The sequence below is a fragment of the Rattus norvegicus genome, chromosome 2 (assembly GCF_036323735.1).
Source record: "Rattus norvegicus strain BN/NHsdMcwi chromosome 2, GRCr8, whole genome shotgun sequence".
NCBI lineage: Eukaryota > Metazoa > Chordata > Mammalia > Rodentia > Muridae > Rattus > Rattus norvegicus.
The window spans coordinates 198852272-198871914 of record NC_086020.1 but is presented as its reverse complement, the minus strand read 5'-3'; the positions used below and the strand labels follow the sequence as shown (position 1 = coordinate 198871914).

Here is a 19643-nt window from a genome sequence, read left to right as displayed (position 1 = left end):
TATATGTTCCTCTCTCATTTTTTATCTCTCTTTAGCTCTCTAACTTCCTCTTCTTTTTGTCTCTTTTCTTTCCTAGCTTCTTGCTCTTTTTATCTCTTTCTTTTTCAACCTTACTTTCTCTGTAACTTATACTAACTCTCAGCAACTTAGCTTAACCCTTTAAATTTCTGTAACATTCTCTTTATATCCTTTCCTTATCTTAGCCAGATTGGTGGGGCACTTTCTAGCCCCTCAGAGACCCACCCTTGGAGCCTGGCGGCAGACCTGGAGCACTCCCTACCTTCAGGCGTCTGAAGAGAGCAGGCAGAAGTGAGGGCCTTCCATCTGTGTCTGGAACATTTTTTCTGGCCTCTAGTAGGATTCCGTCTTTCCTCGGTGGTAAAGAAGACCTGTAACAGTTACTAACAAGCATCTCAAATGGGATGGTGAGAAAACAAGAGAATCTTGAGAATAGAGGTCTACTGAAGAGGGCAAACAGCATTTAGTCACACAGCTAAACCAGAAGGCCTTTCTTTTTCTTTCTTTTTTTTTTTTTTTTGAAACCTTTCCAGTGAGTTTTTATTAGTAGTTGCATCATGATTCAGGGTCCCAGGGTAGGGACCATCATATACTGAGGTCCCCCTTTTCTATCGGGGAGAAGGTCAAAGAGCAGAGGAGAGGTGGGCGGAGCCAGGTCAGATCTTCCCAGGAAATGTGCCTTCTGCTATGCGGTCATCCCAGGCTGAGACCCATGAGACGGGGCAGAGGGACTTGTACACACGCCGGTACCACTCACACACGGAGACGTCACCGCCCTTTGCCGTCATTGCCTTCTCACAGCGGTGGAAGTCCAGGTAGTTCTGCCAGCAGTTCTTAGTCTGGTTCTGGTTTGGGAAGCGGCTGTCAAAGGGGGCGGTTTTGTAGTTCTTGATTTTAGTCTTGATGTCTTCGGCCATCCTGACTCCTAAAGACTGTCCCGGAGCAGCGTTACTTCAATGTGACCCTTTGCAAAGACGCCAATGTCAGACGGGAAGCCAGAAGGCCTTTCTTGGAACAAAAAGGCCATTGTACAAATAAGCACAAGCTTAGATTTTCCCTCAAGGAGTATCTCTCTTCAGTGTCAGCTTAGTGGCTTTGCCTCTCAAGAGAACCAGCCTCCAAATGACACTAGGCTTCTAGTAACAACTAATAACAAAAGGATGGAGAGATGGTTAGAACCTGGGTGCTAGATGCCAGGTGGCTGACAAAAGAATCGTAACCAGTTCACCTGGGGCTATCAGGACCTCAGTAGTAGCCCTTTACCAAACTGTCTCACTGGGTTTAAAGGCCCATGGAAAAGAAAACATTAATCCTGACCTTGGCCACCGCCTGATAAGGCAGGCTCCCTTAAAGAACTTCTCTAAATGAGCGCTCTCCTACTGTGAGCAAATGTCAGAAATTCCTTTCTTGTTCTTGTTTTCCTTATAGTCCTCTCCCACCTAGCTCTCAGCCTTTTCAGATGGTTCCTCCTGTAGCATTTCTAATGTAGCCTGTCCCTTTAAGGTTCTTTGCTCCCAAGCAAAATTTAAATATTTCCCAGCTCATCACAGCTGGCTGCGAGTACAAGCACAGATAAAACACTATGCTTTAAAAATTAACTTTGGCTATCAACCAACACACTGCCACTAGAGCGGGGTCCACAAAATTAAGTTCCTTACTCACTAAACATTAAGGGGACCAAGTAAAACTCTTCGACGAACAAAGCAAACAGTTTCATGATTTCAAACACAGTCGTAGGTCCAAGATTCAAACACAGTCGTCAGTCCAAATTCAAATACGAAACAAAAGTCAAAAAGACACTGGACAATACCACAGAAAACAATCCAGGCAAACAAGACCAAGACATCCTATCCAGAAAACCACAATCAGGTACACAGAGTGGGATTCCACATCCACTCTCTCAACACAGATACAGAGTGGGATTCCACATCCACTCTCTTCCCCTTGACTGGCCACAGCCGAGCTCTCCCGACTGTTCTCCGCCCGTAGAACGTCTTCCAGGGGCTGCAGCTTGCGGGCCCGGGGCGTCCCCCCTTCCGCAGCCAGGGGGTCGATACACATCCACTCTCCTAGCACAGGGCAGGAATACACATCTACCCTCTTAGCACAGGGCAGGAATACACATCTGCCCTCTTAGCACAGGGCAGGAATACACATCTGCCCTCTTAGCACTGACCAGTACTAAGGCACACATATATACACACACGGCGGAACCAAAACAGAGACAGACACAGACTGACAATTGTGGCGCCGCTCACACAGAAACACTCAGACAAACATCCAACTCACCTCCAAGGGGCATTCGGGGTTCCGGGGGGGTCACGCTCTGATCTCGGTGGGACCTCCAAATGAAAGAGCGTACCCCTAAACGGGGAGCTGCGTCTCTCACTCCAATCGAGGGGTGGGGTGCCCCCAGGAATCACGAGTAGCCGGCCTTGATGTAACAGCAGGAGGTAGCTTTTATTAACGAGATCCCTATTAGCGGGATCCCGGGTCGATATGTATCCCACACAGGAGACAGAGGAATCGACCCCGAGCTTCCAAACTCGGGGGTTTATATAGGGACATTCGTGAGGTTACACATGATTGGTCAATTCAAATGGTGCACAGTTTCTTTCGGCGCGAAATTACATCAGCAAGGAGTACGTGCTCTCTAGCAGCTCGGCAGGCAGGTAGGGTGGCTCATCTCACTCAGGGGGGTGAAGGAAGGGGAGGGGGTGGCTACAGATGGTCAATGTCCTTGGGGCTGATAGCTGGTTTGGCAAGTCCTATCTCTGGCTCTCCCTCAGGCACGTCCAGCCCTGCACATCCAGACTCTGACAATGAGTAACCTTTTTAAAACTCTAGTTCTACATTACATGATAAAGAGACCCTGTCTCAAAAAAAAAAAAAATCCTACATGAAATACCTATAGGCCAATCTGACAGGCATTTTCTGAGGTTCCCACTTAACGATGGTTCTAGTTTGTGTCAAGTTCCAAAACAACCCAGCACAGGGTTTTATTTAATCTCTAGGCAGGGTTTTGTTCTGTAGCTCTGGCCTGGAACTCACTGGCCTGCCTGCCACTATATCCTGAGTGCCAGTGCTAAAGCTGTGTACCACCTCAGTGGCTCCAATATGCTTCCTTAGCAGCCATGTTGAAGATGAATTGGTTGGAGAAGTGGAGGCATTATTTCTAGGCTTCTTCTGCCTAGAAATAGATAACTTCTGCCCATGGGTCTAAGTACCTATTTTTGTCAATATACAGTTTCTATACTACGTTTATGATATATTAAGAGAGGTAAGCTCAAGATTTGGCTATGATGTGAGTTCATGAATGCAGATGCATGTATGGGTGTATGTATGTGGGCTATGTGTGTATGGGGGACAGAGGCACTGTCCACTCTCCCTCCTCCTCTTCTCTTTTTCGTCATCTTTTGGTTTTCTTTGGTTTTTGAGCCAGGGTTTCTCTGTGAAACTCTGACTGTCCTGGTACTCTGTAGACCCAGGCTGTCCTCAGACTCAGAGATCACCTGCTTCTGCTCCCCAGTGCTGGGATAAAAAGCATGCACCTCCACACTTATTTGTTTGAAATTTATTTTTATGTGTATGAGTGTTTTGCCTGCACATATGTCTGTGTGCCACGTGTATGGGATGTCTACCAAGTCCAGGAGAGGGTATCAGCTACCCTGGAACTGGAGTTAAAACTGTTAGCTACCATGTGAGTGCTGGGAATCAAAGCCCGGTTCTCCCTGGGAGAGCAGTCACTGCTCTTAACCACTGAACCATCTTCCCAGGGCCCCTGCTCAGCATTTTGAACGTGAGTTCTGGGATTGAAGTCAGCTCCTTGGTTTTGCAAAGCAGCTTGCTACTGGGACCTCTCCTCAGCCTTATTTGAAGGTTTTGTTTTGTTTTTTGTCGTTCCATGTGATCATAGCACTGTCTTTCCTAGGTCTCTGAAGACTGCCATTAGTGTTTTGATAAGGATTGCATAGACTCCGTACAATGCTTTGGACACTTTAACAGGACTGATTCTTCCAGTGCATGAACACAATGTCTGTATGTGTGCCTGTCCTTTGCAGTGTCTCCGTGTTTACAGTTTTCTCAATAGAGCGCATTCACATCGTGGTTCACATTTATCACAAATGGGGTTGCTTTCTTGATTTCTTGTTCACGCAATTTCCTATCGGTAAACAGAACTGCCACTCCCCCAGTTTACACTTCCACTGCACTGTTCATCATTGAAAGAAGTCAGGACTGGAGCTCAAGCAGGGCAGGATCCTGGAGTCAAGAGCTGATGCAGAGGCCGTGGAGGGATGCTTCTTACTGCCTTGCTCTCGTGGCTTGCTCAGCCTGCTTTCTTCTAGAACCAATAGTCCAGGGATAGAGCCACGTAGGATACCCATCACGGGCAGAGCCCTCATCCATCAATCATTAAGAAAAACTGTCTTTTATGGAGGCATTTTCTCAGTTGAAGTTTCTACCTTTCAGATTACTCTAGCTTGTATGAAGCCAACATAAAACCAGCCAGGACATCTTCCATTTTTATCCTGAGGGGATGCTGGATTTTTAGAAAAAAATTATTTTATTTATATGGGTACACTGTAGCTGTCTTCAGACACATCAGATCTCATTACAGATGGTTGTGAGCCACCATGTGGTTGCTGGGACTTCAATCAAGACCTCTGGGAAGAGCAGTCTCAGCCGCTGAGCCACCTCTCCAGACCGGGGATGTTGGATTTTATCAAATGCCTTTTCCCATCTGGTGAGATGATTAAGTGGGTTTTACCTTTCAGTCTATTGGTTTTTACATATTGAACTATCGTCCTTGGTATGAACCTCATTTGATCACAGAAAATAATCCTTTTGATGAGCCATTGGGCTTGGTTAGTACCTTGCTGAGTTTTACATCTATGTTTGTCTCAATTACTGTCCCACTGCTGTGAAGAGAGACCATGACCAAGGCAACTTTTTAAAGAAAACATTGAATCGAAATATCGCTTGAAGTTTCAGAGGGTGTCAATGACCATCACGGCAAGGAGCATGGCAGCACCAGGCATGGTGCTGGAGCATAGCTGAGAGCTACATCAGACTCACCAGTTAGAAGCAGAGAAAGAGATGAGACTGGGCCTGGTGTGGGCTTTGGAAACCTCAAAGCCACCCCCAGGGACACGCCTCCTTCAACAAGGCCACACCTCCTAATCCTTTCAGAACAGTTCCTCAACTGGGAAACATGCAAATATGAGCCTAGCCAAAAGAGATGGTGCCCACCTTTAACCCCAGCCTGGAAGAGATGGTGCCCACCTTTAACCCCAGCCTGTCTTTATTCAAGCCACCATAGCATTCATTACAAATATAGGCCTTTCCTTTTCCTTATTTAAAAAAAAAGTTCTTAATTGTGTGTGTGTGTGTGTGTGTGTGTGTGTGTGTGTGAGAGAGAGAGAGAGAGAGAGAGAGATATGTATTTAAGTGTGCATAAGTGTCTCAATGTGAAAGTATGTGTGTATATGTGTGAGAGCATTGTAGGTGTGTATGTATAAGTATGAGTTTTCTGAGTGTGTACAAGTGTCTTTATCTGGTTCTGATATCAGGCTAATGCTGCCCTGAGAAATGAAATTGTAAGAATCACTTCTTGTTCACATTTTCAGAATAATGTTAAGATTTTATTTAGACAGTGCATCATATACGATATCTCAGACTGGCCTCGAACTCACTGATATTCCTGCCTCAGCCTCCCAAGTGTGGAAACTTCATATTGCCACATGGCAGCGGATACTATCTGAGGAGACTGGAAAGTTTCAATATAAAGGGACACCTCAGTTCCTGGAAGAACCCCCTTTGTATTTGAATTATACACGAAGCAATGCTGTCAGACTTAATTAGCAATGGGACTTTATAGTCCAATACTTTTTGTTTAAATATTTTGAAACAATGTTTATGTAACTCAGACTGGTTTTGGATGAGCAAATCCTCTGTCTCTACCTGTTGAGTGCTGGGATTAAAGCTATATACCATCTCCATACCTTATAGTGCGATCTCCAAAAGGACATTGGATCATTTTTTGCCCAATCGTTTTTTGACACAGGTTCTTATCAGTGCCTCTTAATTTTTAAGTGTTTTTATTTTTGTGCATATTTGTGCAGATTCACATGCCTCTGTGTGTGCACCAGTGGAGGCCAGAGGTTGAAGTTGGGTGTCCTCATCTATCTCTGTCTGATTTATCATATTGTTTATTTGTTTGTTTATTTATTTGTTTGCTTGAGACTGGGTCTCTCACAGAACCTGGAACTCAGTTAATTCAGCCAGACTGGCCAGAGAACCCCTAGGATCATCCTTTGTCCCCTCATCCCTGCCTCATAACCCCAGAATTACAGATGTGCTGGGATATAAACCTCAAGTCCTCATGCTTGCACAGCAAACACTATCCACTGAGCCATCCACCAACCCCATAACTTATAAGATTAGGAACCATGTTACTGCATCAAATTTTAGGGACCTTGAAATCCAAACACCGAGTTTTTGAATGACGTTTATGAGAATCAGGTCTACATGCCACAGGCAAAATTAACACAGAGAAGACAGTTGAGTTCCAGGAAGTGGCAGAGTCAGAGACTGAACGACGGCAAGGAGTAGGGCCAGGGAAACGAACCCTCAAAGAGAAAGAAGCAGATGACTAAACCCAAGAGGCCGATAATGTGACATTAGCTGTGGAGTGTGGAGTATCATAGTGATAACTTGCTTGTTAAGAAAACAGGCTATTCTGTAGTAAGGGCACCAGTGGAAGGGGAAGACCTTGGTCCTGCCAAGGCTGAACCCCCAGTGAACGTGATTGTTGGGGGGAGGGTGGTAATGGGGGGAGGATGGAGAGGGAAAGCCCATATAGAAGGGGAGGGGGAGGGATTAGGGGGATGTTGGCCTGGAAACCGGGAAGGGGAATAACAATCGAAATGTAAATAAGAAATACTCAAGTTAATAAAGATGAAAAAAGAAAGAAAGAAAGAAAGAAAGAAAGAAAGAAAGAAAGAAAGAAAATAGGCTATTCTGTTTCCTGTGTCCCTGACTCTTAGTGCCCAGTGCACCGATGTGGCTCTGTGTAGTTGTGACTTTAGTTATACACTAAACTTGTACACTAAATACTTGTGTCCAAACCAGTACGGTTCTGTCCTAAACCCTTACGTCTGGCAAAAAGACTTTCCAAGGCACAAATTTACCCAACAGGACTAGTCTCTAGAATTGGGGAATTTTCAAAAATGTCCTAGGCAGCAGACACATCGGGCTTCATCTTGAACAAACCTATTTAATGAAGATGGGTGACTGCATGTTCCACCATGGCAAAATTAGCCCAGTTGTCACCACTAGGTGGAAAAGAAGCCACCATCATTTTTTCGGGAGTAACCTCCATTAGTAGCCGCAGTGTGAGGGGACACTGTGAAGAAAAGAGAATGGGGTGAGCTGGAATTTCAGACCCTTTGCCCCAGCCCCCTTTTAATCCTGTAATCAATGCACTTATCAATACTATGAGAAAATTCTTGTAAAAGTAGAAAACTGAGATATGATGGACCAATGGAAATGAACCAAGGTCTTCACTCTCACATTCATGTCCAGTGCCTTCCTAGAATTAATCTAAAGATAGAATCCTCCAGTTCTACTATCAACAGATCATCTAGTATTAGTCTGGTAGGTGACAACTTAATCGATAATTCCCACCCTCTATAGTCTCTGATCTTTCCTATTGACCAGTAACCACGAGCCTCTGATCCCCGCCATCCTCTAGCCAGCCCCTCCCACCCATCACCCCCACCATGAGCCCACCCATCATCTAATCCTCACCTATGGATCCCTGAATGCTATGGATGGATTCTTTCTTAGGGTTGATCCAGTGCCGGATGGTAGTCCGGGAAGTGATGGGGGCTGAAGGAGAGTGGAAACATTCTCCAGGAAACTGGAGTTTGGTTCTAGACAATGGTGGAAAGAGAGCAGAGGAGAGAGAGCCAATCAGAAAGGAGCTGGTGAGAGGAAAGCATGATTTCATAAGACCTCAGGGCCCCCTTCGCTCTTCTAGAATGATCAAAGCAGTGTTTGTTTAGCTACACGAACTTACCTTCATGGAGGTGAACTATGGAGATAGGACTTCTGCTCATGTTTTAAAAATGAAATACAGAAATGAGGGCTGAGGGATGTAGCTCGGCGGTAGGGCACTTGCCTAGCATGCAGGAGACCCTAGGTTCAGGCCCTAGCACAGTTAAAACAAAGACGAACAACAAACTATGTTGCAGATAAAAACGAAACAAAAAACCCCTCAAAATAAACAACTGTGGGCTTGTTCACAGCACCTGCGTTGCAATTGATGCTTACATCCTTAGGGTGGAGGAGCTTTGTTTCCATTACTCACCCCTGCATATCCTCAATGGTCTCTTGGTGTAACAGTATTTCAGTTTTGTTCTTGAATGCCCCAGTGTGGTGGTCATACAAGGCAGCTAAGCGGAAATCCAGATCATCCTTTGGTATCTGTAGAGGAATCAGTCCTCCCACAGTTAACCTGGCTGCTCTATGCCTGACTCTTCAGATTGTACCCAGCTATTGTATTCAGATCAGAGGGAGCGCTTAACCCCACACTGCAAATGATCAGACTTCTGGTCAATAGAAAGTGTCTTTTTTCGGTTACGGCTATGTTACTGGTGACATGGAAAATTGTCTTCGATTTGGGTTTAATCAGCCCTACCTCATTTACAGTTATATTCAGCCTTTGAGGGTTTTTTTTCGTTGGCTTGTTTTTGTTTTTTGAGACAGGGTGTCTCTGTGTAGCCCTGGCTGTGCTGGAGCTTGCTCTGGAGACCAGGCTGGCTTCTAATTCAGAGAGAGATCTGCTTGCCTCTGCCTCCCAAGCGCTGGGATTCAAAGTGTGCACCACCACAGCCTGGAGCAGCCTTTGATTTGATACAGTGTGTGATCTGGACCAAGCCTTGTGACTTAATAGGTTGGTTTTGGATGGTAATATCTTGAATTGGGAACAAAGGGAAAGATACTGAGGCACTCTGGACTATCTTTAGAAAAGGATATGAATGCCAGGTGTGCTGGCATATGCCTGTAATCCCAGTATTTAGGAGGCTAAAACAAGAGGGATCGAGAGTTCCAGGCCAGTCTGGGCTAAATACTAAGTTTGAGCTCAGCTTTGGCTATGTAACAAAGCTCTATTTTAAAAACAGATAAACAAACAAACCAAAAAGAAAATAAATTTATTAAGGCCTAAGTAGATGCAAAAAGAAGTAGTATTTCATATTACAATGCTAAGTACCTTCGGATCATAAAAGTAGGCGTCTCGCCTTATGGATGTGGCTGTAGAAGCCGAGCTGAGCCGATTCCAGGTATCCTGCTGCTGCACAAGGTGGGTTGGGTTCTTAAAAGTCGATTTCTGCAAGAGAAACCACATGCAGGACCCAGTTACCAGACACCATGCTGATGCAGTGTGGGCCACGGTCATTCCTGTGGTGCATCCCATTGCATGGAGAGGCACAGCAGCAGAGGCAGCTCCCTGAGCCTTCTGAGTGAGAAATCATAGAAAAGGGCCAGGGAAACAAGAAACCAGTGGGTTGGGATCCTGGAAATAAGAGGAGGGGCTCAGGGAACTGGGCGTAACAACAACCTGGTCATGATTAGAAGTTCCAAGTTTGGAGTTCTAATTAACGGAAAAGTGGTTGTGCATGGCTCGCTGGAGGACTGGAACCAATGACATAAGTTGTCCACATGCAGTAGTAGTTGGGGCCTGCAGGAAAAGAACTTGACCAAAAGGCTCCATGAGGACAGAATTTTCACTGGGGCAGGGAGGGTTCCATGAGAGGCAATGGGGAACAAAGAATGTGTGCTGTTTAGGTGACAAAAAGATTACACAAGGGAGAATAACTCACGGAGGAAAGGGACATCAGAAAAGAGGTCACTGGACACTCGGTTCTATAAACGCCACAGGCGTAAGTGAGAAAAACTGTTGATTTTTCTTGTATACAAAAATGAATATTTTCACCACTGCAGGTGTCCTCAAGTACAGTGACCCAACACATGTATTTAAAAACTGGGGCCTGGGGGCTGGGGATTTAGCTCAGTGGTAGAGCGCTTACCTAGGAAGCGCAAGGCCCTGGGTTCGGTCCCCAGCTCTGAAAAAAAGAACCAAAAAAAAAAAAAAAAAAAAAAAAAAAACCAAAAACCAAAAAAAAAAAAAAAAAAAACCAAAAAAAAAAAAAAAAAAAAACAAACCGGGGCCTGATCAAACCAATGACCGAATTCTAGTGAGCCTACTGTCTAGCCTCCTCTCTCTCTCCATGTAGCAAACTGCTGGGTGATTTAACTCAGATAAATCTGGGTTTGCTTTGCTGTGTCTCCGAGTGGCTCTGCCACATTCCTTAAAAGCTATACGCGGCTCAACATCTTCTCTATTGGCACAAGGAGATTGCCTTTCACTAAGTGGTGGTGGTGGTGGTGGTGGTGGTGGTGGTGCACAACTTTGGGAGTCAGAGGCGGAGTCGGAAGCAGAGGCAGGCAGATCTCTGAATTAGAAGCCACCCTGGTCTACATAGCAAGTTCCAGGACAACCAGGGCTACATAGAGAAACCCTGTCTTCAAAACCAAAACCAAACAGCAACAAAATCAAGGGCTGAATATAAGCATAAATGAGAGGAGGCAGAGGTAGGAGGATCTCTGTGAGCTTGAGGATAGCCTGGTCTACAGATGAGTTCTAGGTCTGCCACAGCTACACAGAGAAACACTGTCCAAAACAAACAAAAAGAAACAGAAAAAGCCAAGTATCAACACTGATGCCAGTCTGAGACCCTCTCTCCTTTGATCACAGGGAGAAGTCCCTTCACTCAGGAGGAAGCTTCTCTATACCCAGCCCTTCCCTGTCCTTTCCATCAGTGCCATTCCCTGCCCCTCATCTGGTTCTACCTTCTCTACCATCTGTTAATGGAGGCGGATCTGCCACTCTGTCACCTTCTCCAAGGGTCAACAATTACAAACTCCCCTTCTTCACCATTCCTGTCTCCAACCCTTTGTGGTCTAGCCTCTCTTCCAGTGCCCACTGAAACTGGCTATTGACCTATGGTCTCTGTGGCCACTAGGAAGATCCTTCCAGTTCTGATCTTTCTTGGTTCCTGAGACTTCAGGCACGGAAACTCCGAAACCCCACCAATCCTTCTCCATCCTATGAGGCCAAGCGGTTTAACTCTGGTCTCTGGCTGTTACACCTTCCTTCTCTGCTCAGTCTTCTCAAGAGAGCGTCTTTCTGTTTGTTTTATTTTTAAACTGTTTTCATTTAATGTGCATTGGTGCACGTACGTCTGTGTGAGGATGTCAGAGCCTGGAGTTACAGACACTTATGAGCTACCAGGTGGGTACTGGCAGTTGAACCCAGGTCCTCAGAAGAGCAGTCAATGCTCTTAACCGCTAAGCCATCTCTCCAGTCCCTCATGTCTTATTTTCAGCTTCATGGGATAGGCTGCTTTTCTACTACAATTTTAAACAGCACATAAGCTGTGTAACTCCCAGGCACACATCTTCAACCCTAGCTTCTCAGGCCTGCATACCACACAATCATTTAAAGATTTCACAGGCACCACAAAGCATCTACATAATTGATGTCAACATCTTTCTCTTCAAACCCACTTCCTTGGGATGCTTCATCTCAGTGAGGGTGTGTTGAACCCTCAGAAACCCGGGAGTCTGTCCTGTATTTATCCATTTTCTTTAGACCATATGGAATCAGCCATCAAATCCCACTGCCTGGTCTGCCGCGTCCTCCTCAGACTCGAGTTTTATCACCTGTCTTCGGTGTCAGTTGCTCTTCCAGGACTTCTGCGCCTGCTTCTGACTACTGCACTCGGCTCCCAGCTGATCTGAGGGGCTTCTGTCTCATGCCCAGCCTGATCAGCTCACTGCTTCATGTGATTTCTTTCTTCTTCTTTTTCAAGCCATAAGAGCCTGTACTTATTGGTCACTAATTCCGTGATAGGTTTCTCCGAACATTAAAAAAAATGTAATCTTTTATTATCACCCACACTAGCTAGACGAAGCAGGCTTCATCGTGATATTACGAGCAGCACAAAACTCCAACCATATTTGTCTCCCATTATCCTCTCTCGCTTCTTTTCCAAACAGTCCCCTTTCTGTGTCACGTTTGGTCCCTGCTTGCTTCATTGTCCAGCTCACGCTAGGCAAGTTCAACCACTTGGCCACTCCAGTCTCACATGCTTAATTTTAGAGTAGATTTTACACATGCCACTCTGCCTTTCTGAATCTGCCTCGACTTCCTTATGTATGCACCCAACTTCTGGAAAACATACCTGTTCTTTATGACTAAACGATACTTGGCTGTGCATGTCTCGAACACTTAGCCATTCATATGGACAGGTACCTACGCTATTTTTATTTTATTTTTTTAAATTGGGGACTGTGATTATCAGAGCCATAGTAAACATGCGTTGGCATCCTTCTGCTAACTCAATTCCTCTGGGTGTCCAGGACTCACAGCAAGCTATTTTTTTTTTCCTTTTTTTCGGAGCTGGGGACCGAACCCAGGGCCTTGCGCTTGCTAGGCAAGCACTCTACCACTGAGCTAAATCCCCAACCCCAACACAGCAAGCTATCTTGAGACTCTAATTTCACTTTCACTGCAGCCTCACATGGCATCCACAGTTGTCAAGGATATAATAAAAGTACACTTCCAGCAGCAGTGACTTAGCTTCAACAATCTTTTGGACAGAGCATACAATACTCGTAAGACCAGTCCCATAAATGTTAACAGCATCCTCTCTTGACCAAGTTTACCCACATAGGCCACCAGTTTTGGTGTTGGGGACAGTGTCTCATATCATCTAGGTTCGTCTTGAATTCGAGATGTAGCGATGTAGCCGAGGTGGTAGGCCCTCCATTTTGCTTATACGTATACATTTAACACACATTTACTGAAAGGCATGTCACAGCGGTGTGTGATTCCCAACAGCTCTGGGATGGTGCCTAGCCCACTAACACAATGCTCACAGCACTCAGCCATCAAGGTCTGGTCTCTAGCATCCATCAGTCCTTGTCACTATTTCACACTGACATTTGGCTTTTCTGGAGTTACAGGCCACTCTGTCTCTCCTTCCAACGCATCTGTAACTACTGCTCCCCCCCCCCCAATAGCTGGTTTTTCTTTCTTTCTTCACTACACACACACACACACACACACACACACACACACACACACACACACACCCTTTGCATGTGTCTCAGTTAATTCATCAAATGTCACTCACTTTCTTTGAGAAACTCCTCCTTCCTGGTCCTATTCTCAGGCGGAATGCATGTGCCACTGAGGGAAGTACATTTTGGTTTTGGTTATGTCTGTGGGTTTGTTTGTTTGTTTGTAAACAGGTTCTTATAGCTCAAGCAGGCTTAGAGTTCCTGATCCTCCCCTTCACCCACCAAATCCTGGGGTCAGTTGTATTACCCACTAAGTGACTTATGACGCAGTTGCTGGCCCATCTTCCTTACTAAGCTAACCAGATAGTAACTATATCTAAGTTTAGGCTCAGTGTTTCGTAGGGCGTCTGGCATAGAAGCCACAAATACTGAAGAAAAGCAAGTTCTTTGGTGTTGTTATCAAGCTCACATTACCATTTTTTTCTTTTTTCTATTTTTCGGAGCTGGGGACCGAACCCAGGGCCTTGCGTTTGCTAGGCAAGCGCTCTACCACTGAGCTAAATCCCCAGCCCTCACATTACCATTTAATTCACTTTAATGTGCCTCTCTTCAAATATCCCAAAGAATTAGACTAGGAAAAAGATGGTTTGTATTTCTAACCACTGAACATAATTAAGTTAAACACACACATATACAAATCTGTTCTTGCATCAACCAGAGGTATCGCGAAGACTTGTTTGAAGTATGACCTTCTGTCTTTCAGAGATTCTCTTCTATTCTACATCTCATCTGTCTTTAGAGTACAGATGCCAAAAGAAGAGAAAACAGTAGCTTGGCGCAACCCAGACTATTATATTATATTACATTATATTATATATTTCCCATTATTTATATTCCCCGTCACTGCTTTGACAGACCTTGTTCTTCTACATTAGAGTTCAGTTCCCTCTGCTCAAAACCACTTCCAAAAGGTTATCAGACGCAAATAGCTGGCCTAGGAGACAGGCAAAAAAGATTTCTTGGGTACCTGGTGATCTCACCAGAGTTAGGTGACCAAGAATCTGCTGGAGACCCCACTGGGAATTTGCTGAGGAAACCTCAATGTACCTTAGAGGCCAGCAGATTTCCCAAATGTGTGTCTTTGTCGCCTACGGCAGGGTTCGGGTAAGATTCCTGAGAGTGAGGCATGCTTAAAGGCCCAGGGGTGCACGCTTACTCCCTGGAGACCAGTGCGCCACAGGGCGACCCGGCTTGAAGAGGATCCCAGGTCTCAATTGTTTGGAACGCCCAGTTTTTAGTTGCTAGGCAACTGCCCCTCCAGTTATGACAGATGTATTCCCTTGGAGAGATGCGCCACCTGGCGGTTCAATAAGAAGACAGAAGTCTCCAAGAATGGGAGGAGACTGCTGTGAATGCAGAGGGAAGGCGACCTGGATACGCAATCTGGAGCCTCAGTTGGAAAACGCTGGCTTCCCACGGCGTGGGATTTCTGCAAAAGCTAACGAAAGAAGTACTAAAAGATGACCCAAAGGTTTCCTTCTCGCCTTCACTTAAAAGAAAGCTTCCCCATTTTCAAATCAATGAGAGTAAGAGAATGTCAAAAAAAAAAAAAATCAAAGATCTCACGTGTCCTAGTTGGAAAATTGTCGATTAGGTCACCCTCGCTGTTTAACTATGCAGACGTCAGGGTTGCTCACCGAGACGGCTGTAAAAACGTGAATGGACTTGGCGGGGTGGAAGGATGGAACTAAATTTTGCAGTTACTGCTGGGGCCACTCTAGGAGACGATCCCTGGAAGATGACGAAGACCTCTGTCTTCCCCCAATCGTTTTATAAGCCATGTTTACAAAATAAGAGAAGCTTAGAAATAGCCTCCCGGCCCGGAAGAGTAATAGGTGCGAAATGAGCCGCTGCAGATGTTTTGAAGGTTCTTCTACTGCGTGCTTTACGTAACGTAAGCCTATTCGGTTACTTGCAAACCCTGGCGCGTGCACTCCCATGCCGCGCGCCAGCGGTGGCGGCTGCCATGGAGACCGGCAGGTGAGCGGCACAGGCGCGCGTGGTCCTTGCCCCACCCGCGCTGAGCGAAGAGGATGCGGTTGTCAAGGCGACATGGATAGGAGGAGGAGAGGACCGAGGGAGGAGGGATGGGCGGCCTTGGCGTAGCCGCAGGGAGGTGACTGAAGCGAGTCCAGCCCCTTGCATCCTCCTCTGTGTACCTCCCTCCTCTTTTTCTTTTTTTTTTTTTTCCTCCTTCTGCCAGCATAAGCAGCTACCGCAGCACCTGAGCCGCTACTGCCGCTGGCTCAGGACAGCGCTATGGCTGAGCCTGGTCACAACCCCCAACCTTCTGCCAGAGAAGGCGGAAGAACTGAAAGGCGCACATCCCGGCTTCTGTGGCTGTTGCTTTGGGCTGGGACCACCTTCCAGGTGACCCTGGGAACCGGACCCGAGCTTCACGCCTGCAAAGAGGTACTGTCCACTCCACCCCCTTGACCTGATCTCACTTTGGTCACCAAAAAAAGAAAAAAAAAAAAAAGAGCTTAGATCCAGAATACAGACCTTGTAGATCCAGTCACAGTTTCAGGGACCACAGAGTTCAATTTTTTTTCTAGGAATAAGTAGGGGTTGGGGGGAGGGAAGCAGGCTGGCATCGTCATGGGTGAGGCCAGCCCATTGGAGGACTCCTAAAATAGACTACCCTCACAAGCTTTCAGCAGCTCTGGCTCCAGGAGTAAGGTCCGAAAGAGTGACAGTTCTCAGAAAGAGAAAGAAGACAGGAGTTGCTTTCCAGATGGGTTACCTAAAAAGTGGTTGAAAACACTGAGAAGCTAAACAGAAAGAGGAAAGGAGGGGACTGGGATAAAAGTAAAGTTAGGGACCAGTAGTAGACTGGGGTCAGAAGCCCTGGAGTCTGAGGATGGGAAGCTCGGGATATCGACCTTAGGATCCTAATAAGTGCCCTCTGTGGTAACATCAGTAGCCCACAGCTGCTGGCTGTGACCCTGTTGGAACGCTTTGCCTGTCCTCTTGCACACTTCATTTAGTGTTTAGCATATGACACACCTTTTCTTGATTTTGAATTCTTTAACATATTTCTCCCACTCTCTCCTTTGAACTTCTCTTAACATATGCCATAAGTCTTTTTCAAGGTGTCTCTAAAATGTTATCAACATAATTCGCGCAGTAGGTAGTGAATGCCTTCTAACAACAACAACAAAATGCTTTTGGAAAATTGTTTTTTGGGGGCCTATGACAAGACCTTAGGAATAGCAAAATTAGTTTCTGTATTAGTGAAATAACAATGTTTGGTTTGTGCTCTAAGTGACTTAAAAAACATATGGTAGAAGCTACGTTGAAATATTTACAAAAAACTCTATTGGGGAAGGCAGAATAAAATTTATCTATGCAGAATGTGAGAGATTTGAAAATACGTCAGAAGTCTAGCGCTGTAGGAGGGATGCTAAATATCAAGCCCAGCCAAGGTTTTGAGGGGTTAAATTAGTCCCTGTAAATCACCAATGTTAATTGACAATGCCAGTGCAGTCCCATAAATACAAGTGTTATTATGTAGGGTCCTAACCACTAGCCTGACTATAACATAGCAAATCCCAAAAGAAGCAAGTGGGATTTTTATATAAATAATGTTTGCCTAAAAGATTCATTAATATTTGAGTGGCCCATGGGTACCAGACTTGGTGGTGCATGCCTTTAATCCTAGCACTTGGGAGGCAGAGGCAGGTGGATCACTGTGAGTTCGAGGCCCGCCTAAACTACCAATCGAGTTCTAGGACATAGCATGTTCCACAAAGGAAGAAAAAAAATGGCTCTGGCTCAGAGGTTAAGAGAACTTGCTGCCTTTGTAGAGAACCTGAATCCAGTTCTCAGATCCCATATGGCTGCTCACAGCCATCTGTAATTCCAGTGTCAGGGGATTTGACACTCAGTCTTGGCCTCTGAGGGCACTGCCTGCATGTGGTACACATACATGCATGCAGGCAAGCATTCATATACATAAGATAAAAAAATATTTTTTTTTTAAAATGAAGTCACCCCATGACTGGGACCTAGCTACGGGGACTATTTTAACCTCTTGCCACCTTAACGTTTGACAGTTGGCGTTCCTCCTAAAGTGCTAGACTTTTGTTTTCAAATCTCTCACCTTTTGCATAGTTGATAAGTGCTGGCCTAGCATGTGTGAGGCCCCGGGTTTGATTCTCCAATACCGAATAAACCAGATGTCGAGACACATGTCTGTAATCTCTGGCACTTGGGAGGTAGGGACAGCAGGGACAGAAATCCAAGATCATTCACAGGTCCGTAGTGAGAGGCAGGCTCCACAGTCATCTCTGACCTTCACGTGCATGCTGTGGGATGTGTTTACCCATATTCATACCCATGTCAAGAACACACTCACAGGAGAACAAAACAGCGATCCCTTGAAAATGGCCCGAGTCAGAGGGCCTTTGAGAACGTTTACTAGTCCCAATGATACCCCGGCTGTGTACACTTTTACCAAGCCACTTCATGATGGAGTTTAAAGATAACCAAGAACAGGATGGCTTCCCAGTAATGTTGGTTCACTGGCCTTGGTGGCCTGTGGTCTAATTGCCTTGCTTAAGAGTTAAACACTGCCATTTCCTTTGTAGAAGATAAGAATTCTACCATACAACTGCCACTGATCATTAGGTCTTTGTCCACTGTGACAGATGAGACCTTGAAGGCCTTGGACACTTACACCATCTTGGTTGAGAGGAAGGGAAGAATATTAACGTAAGAGTTTTACATTGTGCGAATATTTTGTCTTTAGACCTGTTTAAACAACCCATATTTGCTTAGGAGTAAGTGAGCCAGAGGCAGTGGGAAGGGAACACTCCACTCTTTGGGGAGCTGTGAAATGGGTGTCCTGCTAACACCAACCCCAGGGATGACTGTCTTGAAGATGGTAGATAAAAATGGACCTCAAATACAAAATACTTCACCCCTACTTCTTGGTTCAGCTTCTTTAACTAGACCCCCCACCTCTTGCCATGTTGAAATAGCTTTGGAGGCATGCTCTTGGCCTGGGGCACCAGCAAGCTCTGTTTACACTCTCCTTGAGCAAACAACTTCTGAACACCCTTGACTCCAAAATAATCAGGAAGAGAATGAGTCCATTGTTGCAAGTTCTTCACTGAGCACTGTGAACGGATCCAACGAGTTTGGGGGTTTCTAACCCCAAAAGGTGAAAATCTAGTTCGAGGGAGACTGTGTCTTCCCAGTCTCTTCTCTTTTTTCTTATGGATTTCTGAGGAGCCTATAGGGTATTAATGCCGGGGCCTCTTATCAATCCAAGGCTGACCCAAGCGAAAGCATTGCTATCATGGACTATTTATTTATAAAAGCTGAGAGCTCCAACCGGAGCAAGGCAGGAAGAAGGGTGACTTGGCCACAGGTTTTATTGCGGTGGCAGTGCACAGGGAGAGGAGACAGCTGGACGTGTGCCAGGGCCTGGCACTCCTGTCTCAGTTTTACAATAATCAGGGTCACCACTGGATCTAAACATCCTGGACGATGTTTGTCCACATGAATCACTCCTTTAGCGCTGTGCTGGCCCAGGCTAAGTGCCGGCTGCGACCCAAACATTTCTTTAAACATAGTGCAACGAGAAAACTGCCTCTGACATGCTCTGCCTGGTCCTGAGGCTGTTGTTCTAATAGCCCCCAGAGGGACTTCCCAATCCATACTGAAAAGCCCAGGGGGGCCTAGGAAGCGGAATAAGATTTGTTGAGTGAGTGATGACTCTGCCATTTAGTAAGGAATCAAGATTATTAACTTCTGACAGCCTCAGATTCCTATCCTATAAAATGGAGGGAGTCATGTCTATCTGGAAGGGCTGTTGTGAGGATTGAATTAAATTAGATAGCACAGTCAAGTACCTAGTACATACTCCCATTGTATGGTGTTTAAGAAACACTGGTGGGCAAACTAATCATACACACACATAAGAACATATAAACTTTGACCTAAGGTTAATGTGTGTGGTCAGCGGGGCTGCAGTGGTGAGGCAGGCGAGAGAAAAAAGAAAAGAAAGAAAAGAAAGAAAGAGAGAGAGACAGAGAGAGAGAGAGAGAGAGAGAGAGAGAGAGAGAGAGAGAGAGAGAAAGTAACCAGAACCGGGCTACTTGACCTGCCTGGGTAGTAATGATTGTGCAGACAGGGAAGCAGGATGCTTTCTAGATAGAGGGAGGAGTCTGAGGAAAGTTCAACAGATGGAAAAAACAATCCGGGAATTGCAAGTAGACCAGTTGGCTGAAACTTGAAGTGGTGTAAAGCTAGTAGGAGACAAAGTCAGAATGTCAGAATCCATGAAGGATTTCTGGTCTGGAGGGAAGCCTGCTCAGGGAGTATTCCCATAGATATGGTGAAGGGTTGGGGTTATATCTCAGTTGCTAGAACATTTGCCTAGTATTCAAGAAGCCCTTTGTTTGAACCCC

The 19643-nt window shown here is 45.6% G+C and overlaps 2 protein-coding genes and 1 pseudogene across 4 annotated transcripts in view; 1 reads left to right on the top strand and 2 right to left on the bottom strand.

Annotated features, from left to right (window-relative positions):
* Positions 509 to 17786, bottom strand: Cfap276 (cilia and flagella associated protein 276). 2 transcript variants are annotated; one of them, NM_001134578.2, is made up of 6 exons: positions 17684 to 17786; positions 14275 to 14665; positions 9293 to 9409; positions 8390 to 8505; positions 7828 to 7952; positions 5879 to 7423 (listed from the first exon to the last, which is right to left on the bottom strand). In NM_001134578.2, exons 2-6 carry the CDS (start codon positions 14353 to 14355, stop codon positions 7353 to 7355), a joined length of 510 nt encoding a protein of 169 aa, NP_001128050.1. In that variant the 5' UTR covers positions 14356 to 14665; positions 17684 to 17786; the 3' UTR covers positions 5879 to 7352. The 2 variants fall into 2 exon arrangements, with proteins under 2 accessions (XP_008759630.1, NP_001128050.1); XM_008761408.4 differs by lacking the exon at positions 17684 to 17786 and having other exon boundaries at positions 509 to 7423; positions 14275 to 15197.
* On the bottom strand, positions 538 to 945 carry Cox6b1-ps1 (cytochrome c oxidase subunit VIb polypeptide 1, pseudogene 1; annotated as a pseudogene).
* Positions 15418 to 19643, top strand: part of Elapor1 (endosome-lysosome associated apoptosis and autophagy regulator 1) — a 79175-nt gene continuing 74949 nt past the window's right edge. For both annotated transcript variants that reach the window (NM_001427831.1, NM_001427832.1), the window contains exon 1: positions 15418 to 15639. In NM_001427831.1, the coding sequence (NP_001414760.1) occupies positions 15487 to 15639 (153 nt within the window). In that variant the 5' untranslated portion in view covers positions 15418 to 15486. The remainder of the gene's footprint in view (positions 15640 to 19643) is intronic.